Source organism: Arvicanthis niloticus, chromosome 12 (genome assembly GCF_011762505.2).
Source record: "Arvicanthis niloticus isolate mArvNil1 chromosome 12, mArvNil1.pat.X, whole genome shotgun sequence".
NCBI lineage: Eukaryota > Metazoa > Chordata > Mammalia > Rodentia > Muridae > Arvicanthis > Arvicanthis niloticus.
Window position 1 is genome coordinate 30,339,537 of NC_047669.1, and position 26,250 is coordinate 30,365,786.

General features: G+C 41.0%; 1 protein-coding gene across 2 annotated transcripts in view; it reads left to right on the forward strand.

The window, feature by feature from the left end:
* Positions 1-26,250, forward strand: part of Usf3 (upstream transcription factor family member 3) — a 51,140-nt gene that overhangs the window by 9,144 nt on the left and 15,746 nt on the right. The window contains exons 2-5 of one of the 2 annotated variants that reach the window (XM_034515793.2): positions 15,089-15,206; positions 16,764-16,828; positions 17,913-17,941; positions 20,208-20,290. In XM_034515793.2, coding sequence (XP_034371684.1) covers positions 16,782-16,828; positions 17,913-17,941; positions 20,208-20,290 — 159 coding nt within the window. In that variant the 5' untranslated portion in view covers positions 15,089-15,206; positions 16,764-16,781. The remainder of the gene's footprint in view (positions 1-15,088; positions 15,207-16,763; positions 16,829-17,912; positions 17,942-20,207; positions 20,291-26,250) is intronic. The other variant, XM_076942982.1, reaches the window with a different exon arrangement.

Here is a 26,250-nt window from a genome sequence, read left to right on the forward strand (position 1 = left end):
TAGTTTATTATAAATATATATTTATTTGTATAATGAAAAGAGTGCTAGTAAGATAACAAACAGAAAATGAGGCGATAGGGATACAACTTGAGCTCAAACTCTGGGAAGGCTATTTTTTGCAGATTGAAAATGTTTGGAATTTCTGAAAATTACAACACTTGTGGATTCAACTAATGCTAATTCTTGCCATGCAGAGAAATTTGTAAATCTCATTCATGCTTCAAGTTGAGTTTTCTCAAATCAATTCTAGAAAAACTTGGATTAAAATTCGGAGTGAGGGGCTGGAGAGATGGCTCAGAGGTTAGGAGCATTGACTGCTCTTCCAGAGGTCCTGAGTTCAATTCCCAGTAACCACATGGTAGCTCACAACAATCTGTAATGGGATCAGATGCACTCTTCTGGTGTGTCTGAGGACAGCGAAGGTGTATTCACATACATAAAATAAATAAAAATCTTTTTAAAAAAATGGGGAGTGAATTCAGGATAGTGAGAAAGTACCTAGGTACTATGGATTACCAGACTTGAAAGCAGCAGTCCCAGTACTGGGTAGGATACTATGGTAGGATACTATGCTGGTTATTAGTACCTGGTAGGATATCAGGATAACCAGAGGCTGGTTATTTTTGTCAACTTGACACAAACTAGAATCCTCAGGAGAAACTCTTAATATGATGAATTATTTAGATCATGCTGTATTATGGGCCTGTCTGTGGAAGATTATTTCATTGTTAATTGGTAAAGGGAAATGGAGACCATTGTTGGCTATATCATCCTCCAGGCAGAGGGTCCTGAGTAGTCAAAGAGGGGAAGCTAGCTAAGAGAGCAAGCGTCAAAGCAAGGATACAGTTGTCTGTCCTAGAAATGATGTGACCTGCTTCAAGTTCCTGCCTTAACTTACTCTCAGTAGTAGACTGTAAGAACTGAAGGCCCATTAAAGCTTTGTTTCCTAAGTTGCTATTGTCAGGGCATTTTTATCACAACAGCAGAAATGAAATATCTACTGCAGCATACCTGCATAAATTAGAGGCATTTTCCTGAATGGGCTCTGTAGAGCCAGGGAGAGAGCATCAGTATCATCCTTAGAGAATTATAATTCCACTGTGACTGACTGTGGGGCTCTTTCCCTTCAGAGGCATACCTGGCAGCTGACTTCTGCTCACAGATATTTTTGATAGCTGAAATATCTGTAGTCAGTGTGCACATTCATGGCAAGGAGGAGTGATTTTCACATATATTAAAACAGTGGTTCTTGGGGCTGGAGAGATGGCTCCGTGGTTTAGAATGCTTGCTATTCTTCCAGAGGATCTGAGTGTGGTTCCCATCACCCACACCAGAGAGCTCACAACTGCCTGTAACTCCAGCTCCAGGGGACTTAACTCTCTCTCCTGGCTCTGTGGGCACTTGCACACGTATGGCACAGTATACACAAACATACATATACAATACAAAATCTTAAAAAAGTGGTTCTTAGCCAAGGTGCACTGACTAGGGAGCTTTTAAAAATAGGATTTCACTATGTGCTCCAGGCTGCTTGGACATTCTGTCTCTTGGCTCAGTCTCCCAAGCGTGGAGACTACAGGTGTATTCCACCATATCCAGGAAGTATGCTTTTTACACACAGCTGTAATTGATAACAGCTGTGCTGGGAAACACTAGTCACTCACTGGTTTGTTTAACCAAGAATTATTGTCTATTTAAGGAAAAGCAGCAGTATAAATAAGAAAGACCAAGCCAAACTGTTAAATTAATCTTAGAGAAATTGAGTATAACATAAAGGAATGGTTTTTTTTTTTTTTTTTGTCCCAAAATATCCTCAAATATTTGAGGAATTGCTATTACTATAAATTAACAATGGATTACTATAAGAATAAAAAATTTTTAGGACTTTAAAAAACAATTTCTGAAATAAACTTTAGCAGCAGTGCATACAGCAACTGGCTTAACCATTGACTCACCAGGGCAAGGGATTCTTCCAAAGTCCTGTGCATACAACAAAGAAAAAGTATGTGATGTTAAGGCATGGACTACAGGCCTAGAACAGATCCCATATTTACTACTAAACTTCCAGACAGTTTTAGTGAGCCTCTAGCAGAAGTCGTTGGGCAGTTAGCTGATGGGCAGGCAGTACCCAGTGTTAAAACTTATTATGGGAGGGGAAGAGATCATAGGTACAGTTTGTTTGGTAGGTTTTGATTACCTATATGTTTACTTATTTTAAGATTCATTTTTTAAAAAGATTTATTTTTTTTTTATTTATATGAGTACACTGCAGCTCTCTTCAGACACACACTAGAAGAGTGCATCAGATCCCATTACAGATGGTTGTGAGCCACCATGTGGTTGCTGTGAATTGAACTCAGGACCTCTGGCAGAGTATTGAGTGCTCTTAGCCCCTGAGTCATCTCTCCAGCCCAAGATTCACTTTTTAATTATGTATTTATGTGTGTGTTTCCTGTGTGGGTATATGCATGTGAGTTCTGGTGCCTACAAAGGCTGGGGGTGTCAGATCTGGAGCTGCAGTTCTATGGTTTTAAGAGCCAAACCTAGGTCTGCAAGAGTGGTACATGCTCTTAATGGATAAGTCCTCTCTACGCCATTGTTTTCTTTTGTGAGATAAGTTCTTTTAAAAAAAATTAAGATGTTATTATTTATTTTATATGCGTGGGTGTTTTGTTTGTGTGTGAAATATACACATCACGTATGTGTCCTAGTGCCCAGAGAGCCCAGCAGAGGGTTTCAGTGTGTGGGCCCTCATATGGTTGCTGGGAATAAAGGCCCTCTGGAAGAGCAGCAGTTTGCTTACTCCCAAGCCGCCCTCAGCCTCCTGAGACAGGTTCCTTTGTATATTATGGGTTGCCTTGGAAGTTTTTTGTGACTCAGGCTATGCTTGAGCTCACAGTCCCTCTGCCTCAGCTTCCTGAGTTCTAAGATTTAAAGGGTACACTACTATGATTGGCTGGGTTTTGCTTTAATTTTGTTTGTTTTTTGGTTTTGGTTTTTGGAGTTTTTTTTGTTTTGTTTTGTTTTGTTTTGTTTTTAAGGTTTACTTACTGTGTGTATGTGCGTACACTGTTGCTTTCTTTGGACACAACAGAAGAGGGCATTGGATTCCAATACAGATGGTTGTGAGCTACCATGTGGTCGCTGGGAATTGAACTGAGAACTTCTGGAAGAGCAGTCCATGTTCTTAACTGCTGAGCCATCTCTCCAGCCCCTGGATGATAGTTTTTAATAGGAGAAAAATCTGTTTAGATTTCAGATTGGTCTCCGTGTCTGTGTATTCTGTACCTGCACATTTGACTAGCTACTGATTGAAAGTACTCTGAAAAACAGCTTTCATCTGTATTAAATATGATTAATGTATTAAATATGTATTAAATCTGTACCTTTAGCATTAACCTCCAACAACACAAGACAGTTACATATTGATATGGCACTTCTAATTCTGTATTCCTATTGCTGTATCTGTAAATAAATAAATAAATAAATCCATCTACCAAGACCTCCCCAAGCCTAGTACAAAGATCTCAAATGCCAGGCTTTAGAGAAATGCATGCCCAAGTGAGAACTGGAGGATTGTATGACACAGATGAGAAGGGCTAATGGATCTCCAATTGATATGTTTTTTAATTATTAAAGACTTTTTAAAAAAATTTTTTTTTTTGAGACTGTTTTTCTCTGTGTAACGGATCCCTGGCTGTCCCGGACACTCTGACCTTGAACTCAAGGGATCTGCCTGCCTCTGCTGGCATTAAAGGTGTGTGCCACCACGCCCAGCCTTAAGGACGTTTTTAATAACAAAGAAAGCTATAAGAAGGAAAACTTTATTAGATACATACCATTAAAACAGTGGGATGGGAGAGGGACTGGTCTGTGAGGGAACAGCAGGTGCAGTAAGTGTGACTGGTAGATTCTCATTCCCAGTGTAGAGAAACACATCTCTAGCTCAGTTAGTCAGACAGAAAGCTATGCAAGAAGGTGAGAAATGAAATACATGTATACACATGCCAGGCATATGAGGAGTGAAAGAAAATGCATACTAATGTCGTTACCACACAAAGCTCAATTTCAGACTACAGACGTTTTATGTCTAAAATGTTTACTATGACTTCATTCCTAGGGAGCTAATAATATAGTTTCATTGCATATGTAACAAAAATATGTACAGTGGCTACAAGAAATCACAAATTTCAAAAGACATATTTACCTACCTATCATACTTCAAAAGAATGGTTAACAGAAGTAATGAAAAGGGAACCAAAAATGGAATGTGTAAAGTGTGTTCACATGGAAAGCGTTTTGTTCTAGCTTGCATTGTAGGGCATGCAGAGAGATTGCTAGATAGTTAAGAGCACTAGTTGGCCGCGTAAAAGATCGAGGTCGGTTCCCAGCACATACTTGGCTGCCCACAGACATCTGTAACTTCAGTTACAGAAGTCCAGTACTTTCTTCACAGGCACTGCATATATGTGGTGCATGGAGGCAAAACACTCATATAAATAAAATAAAAATAAGTAAGTTGTTTTTGACTTTTCAAGACAGGGTTTTTTCTTGTAGCCCTGACTATCTTGGAGCTCACTCTGTAGGCTAGGCTGACCTTAAATTTACAGATGCACCTGCATATGCCTCTGTGTAGTGCTGGGATTAAAGGCATGCACCACCACCCAGCATAAGTAAATCAAAGAAAAGTCATAAAGAAGGAAATTATAAAAGAAATATAAATGTTTTATTTGTTTTGTTTATTTCTTTGTTGTTTGTTTATTGAAACAGCATTGTGTGTGTAGATCTGGCTGGCCTTGAACTCACAGAGATTTACCTGCTTCTGCCTCCAGCAGTAGTATTGCCTACTGTGTCATTTTGCTGGCCCCAGTGAATGTATTTTCAATCATACTAATCACTAAGCACAATCCTAAAATACATTTTATTGCAATTGGATTGATAAACATTTTATAAGTGTGTATTAGTTTTTTTGTTTGTTTGTTTATATGATACAATATTATGGCCAAAAGCAACTTAAAGAAGAAAGTTTATTTTGGCTGACAGTTTCAGGAGGAGATTTTATAATGGTGCTGACTTGGCAGCACCAGGAAACTGGGAGATCACATTTCCGTCCACATGCAGGAAGCAGTGAGTGGGAGCTGGAAGTGGGCAAAGCTGTGAACTCTCAAAGCCCATTCCTAATGACTGATTCCACAATGTCTGCAACAGCGCCACCAACTGGAGACCAAGGGTTCAAATATATGAGCCCATGGGGGACATTTGTTTTTTTATTCATACCACCATAAGAGCTTTATGCATTGTTTTTTCCAGCATCATTTTCCGTAGAAAAGGGGGAGAGGGATAAAATTGTATTTATTAATGCAGTTATAATGGATAATAAAGACTTTTTAGCTATTAAAAGAAAATGGTAAATGTGTGATGACATCTGGAAGTGCACAATGACCATCACAAATTTTGATGTGAAAGCTGTTTCAGAGTCAAACATGGCATGGTTTTATTCTTAAGACAATTTCCATTGAGTAAATATAGACAACCCTGTAGAAAGCCCAAATTGATGTCCAATGGAAGAATACAGAGTGGGTTTGATAATGGTGGCTACCTTGATTCTGGGAGAAAAGGATTAGGATATGGGAGGAATATGGAGATATTAGGGGTATTTTTTTACATTTGTTTCAGGGTGGGGGTTTTGGAGGTTTTTTATTTTGTTTATTTTAACTTACCCGTGTTTAGGTGAACCCAGGGCCTTGTACATGTTAACTGTGCAGTACTGCACAGCCACGTTGTTAAAGCTCTCTTTAACAATGACTATGTTATATTTGACTGAGGCCAAAGTTGAACTCTGAGAAAATACATTGAAATTTATCTGTATTTTACAGTAGAAATATATGCATGTTCAAACAACTAAAATTGTTTATACAATATATTTAGTAATTCTTCTCATTCTGTCCTTCAGAAGCTATTCTGTATATTTATAAACATATATGTTTGTTCTTCCCATCCTACAGATAGGTGTTTTATACGAAACAGTTTTATATATACTAATATTAGTTTACTAGGACTACTATAACAAACTACCATAGCCAATGTGGCTTAAATAACAGGAACTGTTTTTCTCACAGCTCTAGACTAGCAGTCACCATCCAACTGTGCGCAGAGTGGGTTGTTTTGTTTTGTTTTGTTTTTCGAGACAGGGTTTCTCTGTGTAGCCCTGGTTGTCCTGGAACTCACTCTGTAGACCAGGCTGGCCTCGAACTCAGAAATCCGCCTGCCTCTGCCTCCCAAGTGCTGGGATTAAAGGCGTGCACCACCACTGCCCAGCTCAGAGTGGGTTTCTAATGCTTAGCTTGCAGGCTGGGCTTTTTTGTATCTTTACAGCATCATCCCTTGCTGAATTGTCTGATCCCTAATGTCGTGAAGCGGCACAGCCAGATAGATTACAGCACACTGTGACTCCATTTTAACCTGACCACCTTTTAAAGGGCTTCCTTCCTCCTTCCCTTTCTTTTTTTCCCTTCATTTTCTCTTTTTGTTTTGTTTTTTGAGACAGTCTCAACTCGATAGCCCTGGCTGACCTGACACTCTAGAGATCCCCCTGCATCTTGCTCATAAATGCTGGGGTTAAAGGTGTGTACCATCATGCTTGGCAGGGACCTCTTTCTAGGACTTCAATATATGCCTTGGGTAAGGGACACAATCTAGCTCTCTCAGTAGACAGATAAATACTATTGCATAGAGTCACTGTGTCATGTGGTAGAAATACGAGGTTGAATTATCTGATGCAACAGTACAAAAGCAGAAACAGAGCTTAGGGTGTCGTCAGTGGTAGATCCCTTACCTAGCATGTGGAAGGTTCTGGGTTTGATGGCCAGCACTCTAGAAGAAAGTTTCAGATGGTTCAACATAATACTATGGCATTTAATTAATGTCCTTTTGATAAGTCTTTTCATGCATTTTCTTCTCAAAATAATTCAAATGACATTGTAGTGAATATTCTTGAATAAATGTGGTTTTGTACATATGTGAATATACCTGTAGGGTGAAATTCTTGGAGTTATTGCAGCAAAAGGGAGATAATGTGTTTCTGTGGACCACTTGTGAGCTGATCAAGAGGGAGCTGGCCTGGGGCCTATTCTGCAAACTTTCCTGGCAGGGGCAAGGCTGTGTCAGCAGAAAGACCTGTGTTATGAGACCAGAGGTGGAATGGGGCAGAGTGTGAGGAACTGACTGGTACCCACATCAAGGGAGCTGCATCCAGACCTGAAAAGGATTACTGTGTGGCCTCCTCTTTCAGTGTGACAGCTACTAATGTGCACTCAGATAATTGTTTGCACATATGAAGAGAAATGTCTTATCAACACCACCAGGTGTTAAACGTAGAGGGACATTGGCACTCTATAAGACAGACAGTATTTGAGCAACTGAGTTTTTAAAGAAGCCTTTGAGTTAGTTCTCTTTGAGTTTAGTTATGAGATAAATTTTGCATTGAGAGTATTTGTGGTTCACAGTGACAAGATGAGCAAAGGCTATATATAGTATATCATACTGTTTACAGTGGTTATCCATGAAGAGTGTAGCAAAGAAACTTTCTCTTTAACTCCATATATTTCTTTATGATTTGAAAGTAGGTTATTTATTTATTTATATATTTATATATTTTTATGCTAAGCAATTTTGCTTGTATAGTTTAAAAATAAAATTCAAAATTGTATTGAATTTTACAGGTTAGCTGAGATTCACCATGAAATGCAGTTCTAGCCTGAGAGCAGGAGTTCACTTTCCTTTAACAAGTGTCCTAGCAACTCAACTCGGACATTAGCACCAAACAGGAGGGAAGGAGCCAACAGATGTTTTTAAAAGATGCAAGATCTTTTTAGGGGCAGAAAAAGTCAGAACTTCAGAAAGACAGCAGTTACATGAAGCAGAAAACACGCCGACACATCAACAGGTCCTTTTATTCCCTCTGGGATGGAGACAGCAGCTGCTGGAAACACATGCAGAGGAAAGATTCTTCTCTGTTACAACAAGCACCACTGTTCTGCACCTGCAGAACATAAAGGTTGTGCTCTACATAACAGAATTTGGCCAGAGATATTACCCAGTGAAGATGGAGCTGTTAGTTTCCAGAAATACTTGTGATGGTGTTTGCCACATGACAAAGCCACTTTAGTGTTTTAGGGCCAGGGTGTGTCCAGATCATTAAGTCATACATGAGTCTATGTCCAGAGATTCTAGGTTGAATACGTTAAACCATGTGGAAGTAGAAGAGCACATTCCAGGGAAAGGGTTTTCTAACCCAAAATGCTGGAGAGGACCGCTGTAAATGACTACAGAGAGCAAAATTGGTCACAGCATTAAGCAGGATGGTGAGGTAAAGCATGTGTCTGTGTAGTGCTGGAGCTGTGGTATCATGGCTTTGAGTATTTGGTGAAATGGAGAAATGCTTGTGATCACTATAAAGAAGGATGCAGAGTTGCTTACAGACTACCATTATGGAAAAAGTGGATACATAAAGAAGAAAACTTCTGGAAGAATCCACAGTGAGTGTTGTTGAAAGATACAGTAGAATAGTGTGAATTTCTTTGTTTCCTAGGCATGTGTGTGTGTGTGTGTGTATATATATATATATATATATATATATATATATATATATATATATATAAATTTAGTATAAGGAAAAACTAGTAGAGCAAGGTGATCAAAGCAAGTAGAACTCATTTTGGTGTAGAGCAGAAAACCTGATCCAAACCAGAGATTTAAGTTTAGATGTGGCATAATTTCCACATTTTGTCTAGTAGAGTAAAGCCATTTTGATGGAGGAGGTTTATACTTTGGAAGAGTAAGAGGACAGGGGAGGCAGGATAAGGCACAGGAGAGGCTACTGGGGAATTAATATGACTAAGTTATGTGCTTGTGTGAAATGTCATAATGAAACCTGTTACTATATACAGTCAGTATATACTAATAAAATCTTAGAGATAATATAATGTATATCTATCTGTGTAATCATTCCATAAAACATTTAAAGTAAGTATAAAATATTTTAGAATATACTAAATAATAGCAAGCCAGAATTAAGTATTAGAGGCTGAAAATACTGTTTTTAAGTAAGATATTATAACCTTTAACAGTGTTTATCTTAGCTCAACCTTAGTTTACTAGCCAGGCTGCTAGTAGTCAGCAAACAGCATTTCTCTTGTCTCACCCTCTCTAGTGTTGGCTAATAGGCATGTGTGACCACATTAGGCTCAGTACCGTCTCCTCTTCCCCTTCCCCTTCCCCTTCCCCTTCCCCTTCCCCTTCCCCTTCCCCTTCCCCGTCCCCTCCCCTTCCCCTTCTTCCCCTTCCCCTTCTCCCCTTCCCCTTCCCCTTCCCCTTCTTCCCCTTCCCCTTTCCCCTTCTTCCCCGTCCCCTTCCCCTTCCCCTTCTTCCCTTCCTTCCCCTTCCCCTTCCCCTTCCCTTCCCCTTCTTCCCCTTCCCTTCCCTTCCCCTTCTTCCCCTTCCCCTTCCCCTTCCCCTTCTCCCTTCTTCCCCTTCCCCTTCCCCTTCCCCTTCCCCTTCCCCTTCCCCTTCCCCTTCTTCCTCCTCTTTCCACTGTCCTTCCTTCTCCTCTTCTCCCCTCCCCCTCCCCTTCTTTCCTTTTTATTTATTTACATTTTTTCTTTTGGGAGGCATACCCTGCTGCCATGGGTGTGGGTAGAGGTCAGAGGACAACTTGTGGGAGATTGGTCTCTCTTTCCACTGTGTGGGTCCTGGGGATCAAACTGAGAGAACACAGGTGGTCAACTTAGTGCTGTGCACTTTAACCTGCTAAGCCATCTCTCCCCCCACCCCCTTTTCTTTTTTTGGACAAGATAGACCCATCCATTTGGCTTCTAACTCTTGATCCCCCTACTTCTACCTCCCTAATGTTGCAGTGACAGGTGTGTACCACCACATCTAGAAGTTTTCTCTTTCTTTTCTTTTCTTTTCTTTTCTTTTCTTTTCTTTTCTTTTCCCTTCCCTTCCCTTCCCTTCCCTTCCCTTCCCTTCCCTTCCTTCCTTCCCTTCCCTTCCCTTCCCTTTCTTTCTTTCTTTCTTTCTTTCTTTCTTCTACTTCCTTCTCTTTTTTCTTCTTTCTTTCCTTCTTTCCTTGTTCCTTTTTAAATTACATTTTTTTTTTTATTAGGGGGCATGCATGTGAAGGTCTGAGGGTGACTTGCAGGAGTCATTTCTCTTTCTCCTGGGATGGGACTCATGCTGTCAAGTCTGGAGGCAAGCACCTTTGCCAACTGAGCCATCTCACCAACCCCTTTCACTTTCTTTATGGTATCATTTGAAGCACAAAAGCTCTTACTTTTAGTGAAGTTCAGTTTACTTTTTTTTTTTTTTTATAACTGTGGTTTTGCTGTTATATCTAACAGTTTTGTGGTATTAGACATGACATGAATTAAACACTTTAAAAAATACTTATTTTTAATTACACATATGTGTATGTATCTGTGTGTAATCATGTGTCTGCATGCAGTTCTCACTGAGGCCAGAAGATCATGTCATGGAGTTTGAGTTACATCCATGTACTGCCTGTGCTGGGTACTAGGAACTGAACTAAGGTCCTCTGCAGTGCAGTAAGTGCTCTTAACTGTTGCGCCAACTCTGCAGCCCTCATTTTACATAGGAATGTCCTGGTGCTCCAGCTTGTTTGTTTGTTTGTTTGTTTGTTTGTTTTTTTAAAAATGTGTTCTTTCCCTCCACAAATGGTCCTGGCTTCCTGTCAGAATCAGTTGGTCTCATGTAAAGTTTGCTCTTAACTCTGCTTTCATTAGTCCATTTGATTGCTCCAGCTCTGTAGTGAGCTTTGAATCGTCTCTTCAGCTTTGCTCACCTTCCTAGTCTCCTACTTTTAAACTGTCAGAACTAGAACTCCAGTTTAGCATTCTAACCCACTTGCAAGTGATTTGAATACTTTTGTAGAAAAAAAAAAATAAGTCAGATTGCTTCTGTGTGTGCATGGCTTTGGGGCAATGAATTTGCTTTCTAAGTTTCCTAGCCTGAGGTGTTAGCTCATATCTGTAATCCTAGCACTTGGGAGGCTGAGGCAGGAGCAATCAGATCAAGACCAGACTGGGCTGCACAAGCTGCACAATAAGTTTGATGCCAGTTTATGCTAGATGAGACTCTGTGTGTGTGTGTGGGGGGGGGGGGGGTGGGGAGAGAGAGAGAGAGAGAGAGAGAGAGAGAGAGAGAGAGAGAGAGAGAGAGAGATGAAGGGGGTGCATTTGTGTGCCTGTGTTCAGTCTCTTAGTGTCCACTGCAGTGGTTTTAGTGCATACAGTGGACTAAACATCAAAGTCATCATCGCAGTCAACCTTAGCACATTTTATCATCCAGAAAAGAAACTCCAAACATTACCTGTTTCAGGGAACCTGGTATCTGAGAACTGGCCACCAGAGGCAGCAAGTGCTGAGGCTGACAGGCCAAAGAAGACCACAAACAGATCCAGGATTTCACAAAGTGCAATTTTTAGTGACATAGAGAGAGGAACCTGCCTTGGGCAGCAAGACAGGAAGAGCCTAGGACTGGTCAGGCAGGAAGGATGGGTCTGAATGCACTAAGATGTGCAAAGGTAGCCTTCTACCTACCAGAGTGTACCTGGTCATCCTTTTAGAAAAAAGTCACCCATGCAATTAATATGTCATTTGCTATTTAGGGAACTGTCTAGATACCAGTGACCAGCACAAAATGCTCAGCTGACTGTCTAGTGACTGTCTGTCTATCCTGTGGTGTCTGTAATTTGTGCCAGTAGCATTTGTGGACAAAATGGCAAGTCATCAATAGGAGAACAGATAAACAGCCAGTGTTAAAGATTCATATACCTATGTTCATAAAGAGGAGTTGACTTCTGAAGAAGGTATACATTTATATTAAACTAAGTGTAAACTTGTCACAAGAGAATTCAGCTAATACATCTGTATGAAGTCCAGTGGAGGAAACAGAAAGCAATTACCTCGGAAACCAGGAAGGGATTGACTGGGGAAGGCCAAGAAAGAATTAATTGGTGGTAATATCATAGTTTGATGAGGTTTGAATCATAGAAATATGTGCATCTGTCAAAGCTTACTGAATGGTGTACTTAAGATGTCTGCAATTTGTGTGTGTTTTACCTCAAAGTGGAAAAGGTTATAGAAAATGTGGTTTGATGTAGGAGATCTGAGGACCATGTAAGAGTCAATCCTGGCCTTGACTTGATTCCCAATGATTTTTTTTCCTACACAAATATAATAACTCATAGATTATTCATGTAATATTTTAGCATCTGTCTTTAAAAATTCATGGCACTTTAACTATTTTAAGAAGTATGTTTCTTTAGTCCTGTAAATATTGTATTTAAAATGCCATGTGAGCTGGATGTGTGACTCAGGGGTCTAAGGCCCTGCATTATTTAACCCCAGTGCCAAGAGGAGTAGAAAAGCCATGTATTCTTTGGTAGGTTAATTGGTAAGTAGACAAAGATTTATGATAATGTAGTCTTTTATTCTGGTTGTTTTTTTTAACATACGGAATGTAAATTTGGGTGGGTGGAGAGATGGCTCAGTCAGTAAAGTGCTTGTTGTCAAGCATAGGGACCAGTGTTCACATCACCAGCACCCATGTCAACGCCAGGCATGGGGCACCTACCTGTAATTCCAGTGCTGAGTGGGGAGAGGCAGGGATACCTCTGGGGCCCTGCTACTCAGCCAGCTAGCCAAACCAGTGACCTTAAGTTTCAGTGTCTGTCTATCAACTCCTAGGTCCTCACTTCTGTCTCTCTGACAGGTGCTCACTAGATAACCCTAGCTTACCTAGACTTCATAATCCTCCTGCCTCAGCTTCCTCAATGCTGTGATTACATCCATGTGTCACCATAACAGATTGTGTATTCTCCTATTTTTCTGAAGTTATTTGTCAGGTCCAGATTTTGTGTGTGTGTGTGTGTGTGTGTGTGTGTGAGAGAGAGAGAGAGAGAGAGAGAGAGAGAGAGAGAGAGAGAGAGAGAGAGAGAGAGAGAGAGAGAGAGAGAGAGAGAGAGAGAATTTCTGTGGAGTTTTTAAGTATAGAATCATGTCATCTACAAATAGAAATAATTTAACTTTTTCCTAATAGATATCCTTCTAGATCTTTTTGAGAGCATATGTACATATGTGTCATATGTATGTATGTATATAGATTTGTGTGCATGTGTGGTCGCATGTATACTTACCTATACATGTACATATGAAGATCAGATGTTGGCTTTGAGTGTCTTCCTCTATTACCTTTGACCTTATATTTTTAAGGTAGGGTCTCTCATTGAATTTGGAGCTTGTTATTTCAGCTGAGTTTGCTGACCAGTGAGCCTCTGGGATCTGTCTCCATCATGCTGGGATTACAAGCGTGTACTGCTCAACCCAGCTTTTTTTTTTTTTTTTAATGTGGGTGCTGAGGATCTGAGCTTGGGTCCTTATGTTTATAAAGCAAGCCCTTTGCCCACTGAGCCACTTCCCCAAACCCTAGTTTTAAGTTTTGGAGAAGCCTCCACATTGATTTACACAGTGGCTACAATAGTTTACAATCCCTTAAATAGCATTCTTATTAAAATAAGGAACAGTGGAAGAAGGTTTACTTTCTTCACTTTTACTTAATGTAGTCTTAGCTAGAGTAAGATGACAGGATAGAAATGGAGAAAGTTCTGTGGCTTTCACAAGGTGGTGCACCTACATACTCACACGTATACACCACACACTACACACAAAGGGGTGCGTGCATGTGCACACATAGAAACACACAAGAAAAAAATCTAACTAAAAAGAGAATTTCCATAATATATATGACCCATTCTTGGGCATATACCCAAAGGATTGTATCGCCCATCCATGTTTGTTGGTACTCTCTTCATAATAGTAAGGATATAAAACCAGCCTGGATGTCCATCAACAGATGAATGAATAATGTAGTACACACACACACACACACACACACACACCATAGAATTATATTCTGTTGTAAAGAAAAATTAAGTTAGGATATGCAGGAAATGAGTGGAACTGAAAAATATTATCTTAAGTAAGGTAACCTAGATTCAGAAACATAAATCCCACATGTCCTCTCTCAGCCGTGGACCCAAGGACATGAAACCCACAGACAGAAAGCACAATGAGATAATTCTTATTATCTAAGCTTGGTAAACATTACCCTAAAATAGAGCTAAGGTTCTCAGAGCATAAAGAAAGAGAAGAAAGGAGAAAGGTGTCTTCCAAGAAGATTTAGAATTTAGGCCCTCCATTCCTTCCTCACCTGTGAGTCTGGCACAGAGCCATGGAGTGTGTCTTTGCCCATCTGTGCTCATAGGTCTTCAGCCTACCTTCTTAGTGCCAAGCAAGTTCTCACTTACTCCTACAGAAAAGAGTGGGCAGAGAGCTGGGGAGTGTTTGCTATGGGAGCAAGAGGACCAGAGTTAGAATCCCCAAAACTCATACATATCAGGTGGGCATGGTGGCCTCTGACTATGAAGACAGGGTCTTGAGAGCAGGCAGGCTATGGAGACTAGCCATATTGACAGGAAACTCTGACTCTCGTTGAGAGTCATTGCCGCAAAAAAGAATAAAGCAGAGGGCAACCAAAATAACTGGCATCACCCTTGGATCTCCTCATGCATGCACATTCACACACTCACATGTGCCTACACACTGTGGACACACACCATACAACATCCATATATAGACATGTGAAGAAGAAATAAAAGTTTAAATAAGGGAAATAGGAAGTGGAAGGAAAGTTAATTTTAGAATTGAAAGTAGGTCTTAATATTAGACATAACATGGAGGTCTTTGGAGATCCCTGGGTAATAAAAGCCCAAGGGACTGTGAGCACACAGCATTGAAGAGAACATGTGTACATGCCATCCCGTGCCTGTAAGAACCCCCTTTATGGTTTACCCATTGGAGAAAGGCGTTATTCACTTGCTCTCCAGTGGTGGGGAATGGTCAGGGTTATCCTCCTTGCCTCTAAAACTTGCCTGCATGCTATCAGTTGCCGGCTTCATCTCATGGATACTTGGTGCCTGTAAACACTCATTGGTTTTTCTTTTTTGTAGTAAGAAGAAAACATAACCTATAGAGACCATCTTCTGGCAGAAGATGATAGATTTGAATCAGAAAGAGGAGGTGTTGGAAGCCAGGAATCTAAAGTGAAGAAACTCTGCAAGCCCCTGGGTGAGAAAGGAGACGGGTCATTTGTGTGCTTGCTTGCTGGCTTGTCCCTCATTACAGTTCCGTGCTTATCCACTACGGTGCTTCTCTAGGCCTTAAGCAGCTTCACCAGTTGGAAGGAGAGGTGGAACAGGAGCAGGCTGCAGAAGTGAGTTGTTTTTGAAAAACATTGTAAGATTTTTTTTTTTTTGTGGTATGCACACCCCATGGCGTCTGTGGTCAGAAAGCAACTTGCAGGAGTTGGTTCCTCTTTCTGTGTGTGTCTCGGCATGGAACTCAGATAGTCAGACTTGGTAGCAGACACTTTTACCCACTAAGCCATCTTGCTAGCCCTGGAGATGAATTGTGACTACACGCTCTCCAAAGTCGTAGCAGTCAGTGTTTCCTGTCAGCTTCTTGTCTGCCTTTTGTCCTTCTGTCCTCCTCCTTTATAAGGCTGGGGTTTATTGTAAAATAGAGCATTTCCTGGGTCCTTCTTGCTTCCAGGCACCGCGCACGGTGTTGTGCCTTCCTGGCATCACTTCATTCCTTTCTCAAAGCAGCCCAGTTATGTAGAACTGAAGTTCCAAGAATCTCCCCATGACAAACTGCTAGGCAGTGGTACAACCTGGTTTTAAGCCCATGCTTTTTGAGTTTACCTCTATACTTATTACCTCCCTTCCCTTCCCAGAAGGGGAGACAGGGGAGTGTTGTGTTTGTATCTTTTCCCTTGTAGCCCAACAGGTACCCTTCCAAAAGAGCTTGGCAGCCTCTTTTGGAAGGTTCATTGTATCCTGAGAACATTTTCCCTTTCAGACTGTGGAAAACCCGAGAGAAGGAAATCCCCAGTAGTATTGCTGACCCTGCACAGCTGCACTCCATGTATTAATGTTTCTACCTCCAGGCTTTTCCCATTTATGTGTAGATTCCCCTATAGGACATCGGTTTCTAGCCAAGATGTGGTGTATGCCCATAATCCTAACATTCAGGAAGCTGAAGCAGGGGGATTACAAGTTTGAGGCCATCCTGGATGACATAATGAGACTGTCTCAAAAGAGAAAGGGCCAAGAGGAAAAAGAATGAAGGAAGAAAGAGGAAAATCCACTGTCTTCATACGGTTTTCATGCCCATGTTTTAGCGAGTCTCCATGGATAACTGAGATGGCACTTGGAAGTTGAAGGAAGCCTGACTCTGGTTTGCATCTGCTACTTAGAATAGAGTTTGCCCCTTGTTTCTGGAGAGGGGTCAGGCAGGGTGTTCTTATCGTTTGTGCTGGTCAAACGTTTACCAGCTTTACCAGTGGCATCTTACTCTGAAGCTCAAGTCAGTTTGGCACCTGCCATGCCATCCAGCCTGGCCCCAACTCATCATCCTCCTGTGTCAGCCTTCCTAGTGCTGGAATTTCCAGCTCACGTTCTATCTCATCTACATCACGCAGTAAAGTATATTTCTGTGGGTTTTGTTTGCTTGGTTGTTTTTGTTTTGTTTTGTTGGTATTGAAATAGAATTGCCATTTGATTTCTCCAAATTCTAGAATGGCTAAGCATCTTGAATTACATCTATCTTTTTATCTCTTTATAGATTCCTATCTCTCTCACCATGCCAGAGATGACAGAGCATGAGACGCCTATGAAAAAGCAGCACAGGTATGTATCCACAGCCCCAAATAATATCACGTAGGCAGATAAGAAGCAGAGTTAGTTTCCAGTATGTGTGGATAGATAGAAATAGATTTACTAAAAGAGATTCACATGGCTAAAATTTATCTGTCCTTATTCTCTCAGAAGCCTGACAAGTAAGGATTGTCATCAGTAGTTAAAACATTGTACCAGCCTGGCGGTGGTGGCGCATGCCTTTAATCCCAGCACTCCGGAGGCAGAGGCAGGTGGATTTCTGAGTTTGAGGCCAGCCTGGTCTACAGAGTGAGTTCCAGGACAGCCAGGACTACACAGAGAAACTCTGTCTCAAAAAACAAAAACAAAAACAAAAACAAAAACAAAAACAAAAAACATTGTACCAAATCTATGTCACATTTTCACTGGCAAACTGCGTTCCTTTTGTAGCTCCTAAAACATTTAGATTGTATTTAATTTGTTACATCATAATCCATTAATGATAATATACATAGCATTACTTTTATTTTCTTATAGCCCCTCTTCTGAGTATCTAGCATTTTAGGCAATGTCTGCCCAGAATTGTATGGCTACTGCTTTTAATAACGTTAAAAGTACTATAGTCTCTTTCCTTACCAAATAGCTATTAGTGAAAGCTAATCTGTTGGTTAATTATGCAAAAAGGGAAAGTCAATGTCTTTAGTAGAAATGTTAAGTAAATAAAAGCGTTAGATAACCTGAGTACACAGATGGGACGATGGCTCGGTTGCAGTTGGCACCTAGGTGCTCTTCATATCACGTTTGCTTTGGTGGGAATCAGGACTCGCAGAGATGCACTGCACGCTGCTCCGCCTCCACTCGCTCTGCCTGCAGCTCCCCCAGCAGTCCACAATGAAATGGGTATCAGTAGAGAATTGTTCTTACTTTTCAAAATTATATCTATTAAATGTATTCGAAAGTATCTGCAGTAAGGTTTTCATGCCATGATATCCACTAAGTAATTCCTTATTGATATAATAGATACAATTTTATAAAATTTGTTTTTATGGGTTATGAAAGTTAAAAAATGCTTTTCAGTTATCTTTCTATTACCTGTCTTTGTACTTTTCTGTTTCAGAAAGAAGAACCGAGAGACACACAATGCAGGTACGTCCAGTGACTTGAACTCTGTTGGAATCAATTATGGCATGGCTGATTACAAGTTTTTATGTTGTAAACAGGGAATTATTTGTTGCATTTTAGAAAAGGAAACTTTATTGTTTTTATTGACAGAATATTCCCGTGGATCTGACTTCATAACATCTGCTTTGTCACCTCTTTTGGATTTGTTATGAAATTAGAATATTTTGGGGGCTAGTGTTGGAAGGGGTTTCACCCAGGACACTGGGACAAAGAAGGTTCTGCACAGGTTCCAGAGGGGCAGCTCCCTGAGGAAGGAAGGCATGAGCAGTGGGCTGTTTGCATGTGGCACACAAAGTCTGTGTGGCCTGAAACTCACAGACATCCACCTGCCTCTGCCCCCTGAGTGCTGACATTACAGGCTTATGCCACTATGCCTAGTGTATGTGGACAATATTAAGTTATATAGACTTTTATCATAGAAATAAATGTGTAAAATAAATATGATCTTATCGTTAATCTTAGATTATAGACCATAGCCAGCCAAGTGTACAGTGTTAATTGTGTCTCCATTTTCACTTTGGCATATTATATAACATTTTATTTTGAGTCAGCCTCACATCTGTGGCATAGCTATGCATACAGAGAGGATCTCTGGGAAGAGTTTATCTACTAATATACATCGAACACTGGTGGGATGAGTTTATCACCTTTGAAATCCACTCAGATAATAATGAGCACCATTGTTAGAAAATTAACACTGGCTGGGCGGTGGTGGCGCACACCTTTAATCCCAGCACTTGGGAGGCAGAGGCAGGAGGATTTCTGAGTTTGAGGCCAGCCTGGTCTACAGAGTGAGTTCCAAGACAACCAGGGCTACACAGAGAAACCCTGTCTTGAAAAAAATGAAAAAAAAAAAAAAGAAGAAAATTAACACTGGCAATCAATTATTAGAAAAGAAGACATTGAAAGATAGCCAAGAGTAATTTACTACTATATGTGTGTTAATTTTTTATTATTTTTAAATATGTGTGTTTGTTTTTACCTTGAGCATCTTATAGAAATTATTTAAATGAACTCTTTTGTATTCTTACTTGTTTTAGAGTTTAAGAATGTCAGTCTGGAACATTCTGGCAGTTAATTAACAAGCTGTCAGTTGCCCCATACTCTAGTTTTCATTTCTGTTGCCATAATAATATATCCTGACCAAAAGCAACATAGGGGAGGAACAGACTTATTTGGCATACAATTCCAATTTGCTATATATTGCTGAAGGAAGCTCAAGTCAGGGACTCAAGCAGCAATTCACAAAAGCAAAGAAACAATAAACACATTCTTGCTTGTTTTCCGCTACCTTTCTCTATTCTTATACCATTCAGGATCTCTACCTAGGGAATGGAGTCGCCCACAATGGACTAGGTCTTACCACATCAATTTGCAGTTAAGACAGCTCCCCATACATATGACCACAGCTGCTTCTATTTCATAAAGGCCTAATCATCATACAGTAGACATTTTAAGGTTCTTAAAATTGAAAGAAAGGTCATATTTGCTAAAACAGAGACAGCTTTTTGGTAACTCCATGTGTGTACTGCATATACACACAGACACACAAACACACACACAAATAAATAAAAATGAACTTAAAAAATAAGTGTTTATCAATAAATCTTTACTACTTATTTGAATTATAATGGAAAGATGGCCTAATAATAATGCATTGTTAACTTCCTTTTTATCATTTTTTTATGTGTATGGGTGTTTCACTTACATGTGTGTCTATGCACCAGCCATGTGCTGAGTGCCCTGGGAAGCTAGAAGATGTTGCTGAATCCCCTTGGACTGAAGTGACAGATGGTTGTGAGCTGCCATGTGGGTGCTAGGAAGCAAACCCTGGCCCTTTGGAGGAGCAGCCAGTGTTCTAAGTCACTAATCCATTTTTCCAGTCCTTTTTAATCATCTTAATGTAGTTATTATTTATGATTTTCTTTGCAATGCTTATAAAGGTGATACATTTCTTTTCATAACATTTGACTTAAAATACTGCATTCTTTGAAACCTTATGTACAACTTTAGTTACAACTGGTAAATAATGATTATTGGTTTAGGATTAAATTTCTTTTTCTGTGTCCATACTAGGCAGGTGCTCTGCCACTGAGCTATAGACCACCCCCTCCCCCCGCCCTAGCCTCGTCCACGTCTGATTCCTTTACCAATAGTTCCTTTGTCCAGGTAAATTGAACAGTTTGGCCTAGTAGTATAAAAGTTGATAATATGTTTTTCCTCTGTCTAGTGGAGAGGCACAGAAAGAAGAAAATCAATGCTGGGATAAACAGAATAGGAGAGCTGATCCCATGCTCCCCTGCTCTGAAACAGGTAGGTGCTCCCTCCTCCCTGCTCTGAAACAGGGAGGTGCTCCCTCCTCCCCCCTCTGAAACAGTCCAGTGTTCTGTGTTTATCTCCCCCCACGCCTGAAAAATGTAGGCATCTACTGTATTTTCTTTTGCTGCTTGTTAATCTCCTAGTACAGTTTTCTGTACATGTCAAATGCACCATGCGATTGCCAGACTGTCGCCTTTCTAACGAGTTGCTAGGGTAGACCCATGGTTAGATTGATAGGAGCTACTGTATTTCCTAGCATTGCTCTCTAGTCATTAATGCTCTTTATGCTTTTAACACTGTTACCTGGAGGCTTCCAGGATTGTTAACTTGTTTCTCATGCTCTCTACACATGCTTCATCTTTGTTATTCTCCTGCATCAGCATCCTCATTGTTGGAATTACAAGTGTGTATTACTACATCTGCCCTCTATATTCCCTGTCAACTCCAGTTAGTACTTGTAAATCTTAGCTTAATGCATTATACTTTTCCCTAATGAAGGTAATTTTGGTTTTTTTTTTTTTTTTTTTTTAAGCAAGGATAAAACAGAGGATCATTGAGCACAAAACAAATGATTCAACTTATATGGAATCATGAAAAACTAGAAGAAAATTGATATCCCACTTTCTGGTTATGGCCACTAATAAAGTGTTACACATCTGTGTAGACATGGCCTTACTAGCGTGTGTCAGCTCCGGTTTGGAGACCAGCTTCCTCACTTTCCCTAGTTGCACATACTGAACACTTGGTTCAGATCAGTGTCTCACAAATCACCTCTCTTTAATGGTATATAGGATTCTTTGACAGCAGCGTAGAAGAACTTGTAATAACTTTTAAACTAACTTTAATTAAATCATCTATATAAAATAAGTATGTGTACATAGTAAATAATATCAAAACAATAAGCATTAACATTCTTCCTGCTTTCTAGCCTTAATACAACTTTCATAGACAACCATTCTCCGCTGTTTTCTTTTGATATTTAGTTTTACATTTCTTAGTTTTCTGTATCCTTTTTAAACTTATAAAATTGTGTGGGGTGTGTGGGGGGGGGGGGGTACACCGATGTGAAGGCCAGAGGAGGACATGGGATGTCTTCCTTTACCACTCTATATATTTTAAAAATCTAGTGCTTTTATGACTTCTTTGAAAATTTCATTCAGTACACAATACTTTGATCGTATTCACCCTTAACTCCTCCCCAGCTCCCCCACCCCCCCATTCCACTTCCTCCCCAACATCATACCCTCTCTGTTTTTTCTAATAACCCATTGGGTCCAGTTTGTGGTGTCTCTGCACTCATGGGTGTGGGATCACCCATGGGTCAGCTCACTCCCCCCCTTAATTATGTTCCAGAGGACCACCCAGCTCTCTGATATGCCCGTTCCCACCCCACAATACTGGTGCTACCTGCAGGGGTAGCCTTGCCTGGCTTCTTATGTAGGTTCTGGGATTTGAACTCAGGTCTTCATGCTTACACAGCAGGAACTCTTACCCAGCGGGGCGTCTCTTCAGTCATGTGTACTTACTTTTAATTCTTTGCACATGTTCAGTGAAATCTCAATGCACTTTTCTAGATGGTCAGATTACTACATGACTTCTCTTTTGCCTTTTTTTCTATCTGAGACTTTAAAACCTTCAGTCCTTTGTTTTTAGTCTTAACCAGTCAGTCTCTAGTTTTATATAGTTTATAAAGTTTTTCTTATTCTGTTTACTCCACCTCATGGCATATGCTTATTTTGTGGATTCTTACCCCTAACTGTTGTATGGGCTTTCCCAGAAAATTTTCTTCAATTTTTCTGGGGACACCCCTCCCCCACTTCTCTGTTTTCCCCTTTCATTTAGGTATTTTTGTCTAAATAATAATGTTAAGCCTTAGTATTTAAATGTTTAGTGACATGAATTTTCATTTGTTTGCTTGCTTCATATTTGAGAATGAGGCATCCAAAAGCCAGTTTCCGTGCCTTTTTAACTGGAGCTGCTGAAGAACCCTATGGTAGTGTGGTTCAATGCAACCACCCCTCCCCCAGCCCAGGAAATTACTGGCCCTGGTGACTGCCACCAGGATTGCAGCTCTATTTCCTGTCCACAATTCATATGCTTCCTCCAGGATTACCTTGCAAGAAGTGACCGGAGAGATTTGTAGGCCACGTGTGAGCATTGTGGGGAATGTGTGGGTATGTATGGAAGTGTCTTAAAGATGTCACTGGACTGTGTTCCCTGGGGAGTGGCAAAGGACCCTCCGTCTGCCTCTTGGGGACACTCAGGTCAGACTAGGGCTGAGATAGCAGTTCCATTTGGGTATAGGGCCAGGACTAGTTTGTTGGTGCTGTTCCCCCAACTTTCCAAGCCTCAGTTTCCTACTTTGTCAAGTGAAAACAAATCTACATCATGCTCTGCACCATCTGAGCTCTAGCAGCTCTTGGAGCTGGGTCTGCGCATGTGCATGGACTGTACTTAGTGTCATGGGCAACCTCATCCTCTGCCTGGGATGTACTGAGGAACTCTGAGCCTGGCCCTGGTGCTAGCCCTCTCTTGGCAGTGCTGCAGGAGAAAAGTTTACTATAATGGAAGAGACCCGGTGGACAGGCCTATCCAGGTGGGGTGCTGATCCAGTGGCCAGTACCCAAGCCTGTGCCTGCTCATAATTCTTTCATTATGGAGCTAGCCTGGCTTTCTAGATACAACCCTGAACCACTCCTCAAATCACATGGCGGGTATGTGTTGGGGGCTGGGAGGTTGGGATGGGTGATGATTCACTCCAGGCACTGGACCCAGCCTTCAAAGATGCTTCCTTGGTGCCTGGTTGCCCTCTCTCTGTCTCAGCATAGAAAGGGAGCCTCAAGCTGGGTCACACAAAGCAATTACATCAAAGGGGTCTCTTCCCACCCTCTAGTCCTAGAGGCTTGTCTGACCTGAAGGACAGACACAACATCAGGTCTCACCCACTCAAATGGACTAAAATCCAACCATCTTGGGTTTCAGCCTGGGGGTGTTAGAGACCTGTTCTTAACTTTAAGAGACTGGCTTTCTAAGGCAACTGGCTTTAAGATATCTACACATTCCTAACCTCATACCCCTCTTCAAATGTGGAGTCAAATACTTAATTTAGGGAGAAAGGTTGGAAGGAGAGAATTTACTAATAAACGAATTAACAGCTTTTTAGAAAGCTGAGTTTGGCCCTAACTGTTTTGTTTTGTTTTCCCCAAGAAAGCATTTGTCAGTCTCTTCCCAGAGTAGAAGGAGCCTGTGAGCTTGCTTGCTGGGGTTCTGGGGCTGTTTCAGGGACAGGGCTAGAGGCTCTGAAATTGTAACACACAGCGTTTTGCTTTGCCTTGCTTGACTTGGGAGCTTTGTCTTGACTAGTTGGAGCAACTGTCTCTGAGGTTGAAATTGTCTAGTTCAAATTTCAGAGAAAATAAACTTGCTTTGTGTGGGTAGAGCAGGAAAGAAGCCATCCCATTGGCTGCGGATATGGGTGTGGGAGGGGCCTGGTATCACTTGCTTCTGGGAGCCTCCTGTTGAAACTTGTGGGATGCTCAGGCTGGATCAGCTTGCTTTTCCGCATTGCCTTCCTTGACACTTCAATTTCTTTTCATCCCTACTGGGTGAATTAAGTTTCTATAAATGTTTGAGATTTTTGTTTGCTTGAGTTTTTGTTTTGTTTCGTGTTTTTAAAAGTAGACTGTCCCCACTTTCAGGAGCCTGAGGCAGGGGCCTGGCCACTCAGTACATGTTGGAAGCTGCCTAGTAAAATCTTACCTTCTACCTACTCTTGGCTTTCATTTCTGGTTCTTGTAAGTTCTTGAAGAAAGGAAATCATAACCATTTCACTTTTTAGCCACTGAGCTACACCGCCAGCCCCTGGTTTTTTGTTTGTTTGTTTGTTTTTGTTTTTTAAGTAAAAGAAACCTTTTCTAGTTTCCTAGGTATGCATATTGGGTCTCTGTAGTGATACAGTTGAAGGAACCCAGAACTGAAGCTTATAGAATCAAACCACTAAGTCACGGCAGTGGCTTGTTGCATAAGAGAGCAATAAAGGCCTAGTGACATTAATACTATGCACATTGGAGTGGACATTAGTCATTCACGGCCACATGCTTAGTAGTCAAAAGAAAGAAACCAGAAGTGACCAGTGGGTAGCTAAAATGCTTCTTAGTAATAAACTGACAAGTAAAAAATAGTCATTAGAAAGTCAAAGCCAGATGAGGTCCTTGGGTGTCCTCTATTGTGCCCACCTTATTCCTCTGAGACAGGATCTCTCGCTGAACCTGGAGCTCACAGGTTTTTTTCATTTTATTTTATGGGTTTTGTTTTTGTTTTTGGCTAGGCTGGCAACCAGAAGGCCCCAGCAATCCTGTGCTCTTTGCTCTTCACCCTCAGCACTGGGGCTACAGGGCTGGCCACACATGGAGACTCTAGGGATCCAAATTCAGGGCTTGGGCAGAGAGCACTCTTACCCACCAAGCCACTCCCCAGCAGCTCTGTCTGCGTTTTAAAAGAATATATTGGTGTAGATTATTTCTGGAAGGATATACATGCACCTTCACAATGATTGTGTCTAGGACAAGATCTAGAGAGCAAGAGCAGAGAGAAATGTTACTTTTCAGTGTTTATCCCTTCATATTATTTACATTTTTGCCATATGCACATACTGGTTTTGTTCTCTGTATATGTTTATGTGCTGTGTGCACGTGTACTATGTACACACATGTAGAAACAGGGATCCATGTTAGCTGTCCGCATTGGTTGCATTCCACTCTATTTTTTTGAAACTTGCTCTTATACTGAACCTAGAGTTCAATGATTCAGCTAAACTGCCTGACTAGTGAGCTCCAGAGATCTGCCTGTCGCTGTCTCCCCAGTGGTAAGATTATAGATGTGATCTGCCATGCCCCATGTTGGTGATCTGAACTCAGATCTTCACACTTGCATGCAAGTACTTTCCTGACTGACCCATCTTCCAGTCCCCACATTATGTTTTTAGAGTTTATTAAGACCATGTCACTAGAGAGATGGCATGCTGCTCTTGGAGAGCACCCAAATTCTTTTTAAAAAAAATTTATTATATGTGAGTACACTGTAGCTGTTTTCAGATACTCCATAAGAGGGCATCAGATCTCATTACTGGTGGTTGTGAGCCACCATGTGATTGCTGGGATTTGAACTCAAGATCTCCGGAAGAGCAGGCAGTGCTCTTAACTACTGAACCATCTCACCAGCCCGTTATAAGACCTTTAAAAGAAAGAAATAAAATTTTTCTAGTCCTAATTATGTACAGAGAGAAAGATCAGCACACTTCTCGTTTCCAGCCTTCTCTTCACATAAGGATGCTAACCTGCAGGAGCAGTGTTAGCTGCTGCACCGCCTCTCCATCTCTCTCTTCTTGTGAGGGTGCTTAAGCCCAGCCAGGAGGGTAGAGCCCTCTCAGACTTCAGCTCCAGATACCAGTACATTACAGATCAGAAGTTGTGCGTGTAAATTTGGCAGAGTGTCACAAACATTCAGTTCACACACTGCCATGGCCAGGCTCCTTCTGGGGCCTCCTTGATTTTTCTTTGAACTGCTTCTTGTGTCATGCAAAAATCTGTTCACACAATTTTGTGTGTTGTGATTTGGTTTTTTGTTTTGTTTTATTTTTTTATTTTGATGGGGTGTGTGTGTGTGCATGTCATTCTTCAAAGCATTTTGGCTTTATTTGTACTGTGTATGCAGGCATACATGTATATGTGGATATACTTGTATTTGCATGTACATGTGAAGGCCAGAGTACACTTCTGGTGCTGTCCCTTCTGGCATGCCTTTACTTTTTTTTTACTTTTTAGATTGGTTGGCCTAGAATCAATGTAGACAGGCTGGCTTTGAACTGAGAAAGCTGCTTGCTTCTGCCTCCTAAGTGCTAGAATTAAAGATGTGGGCAACCACATTCATGCCTTCCACCTTACTTGTTGAGATAG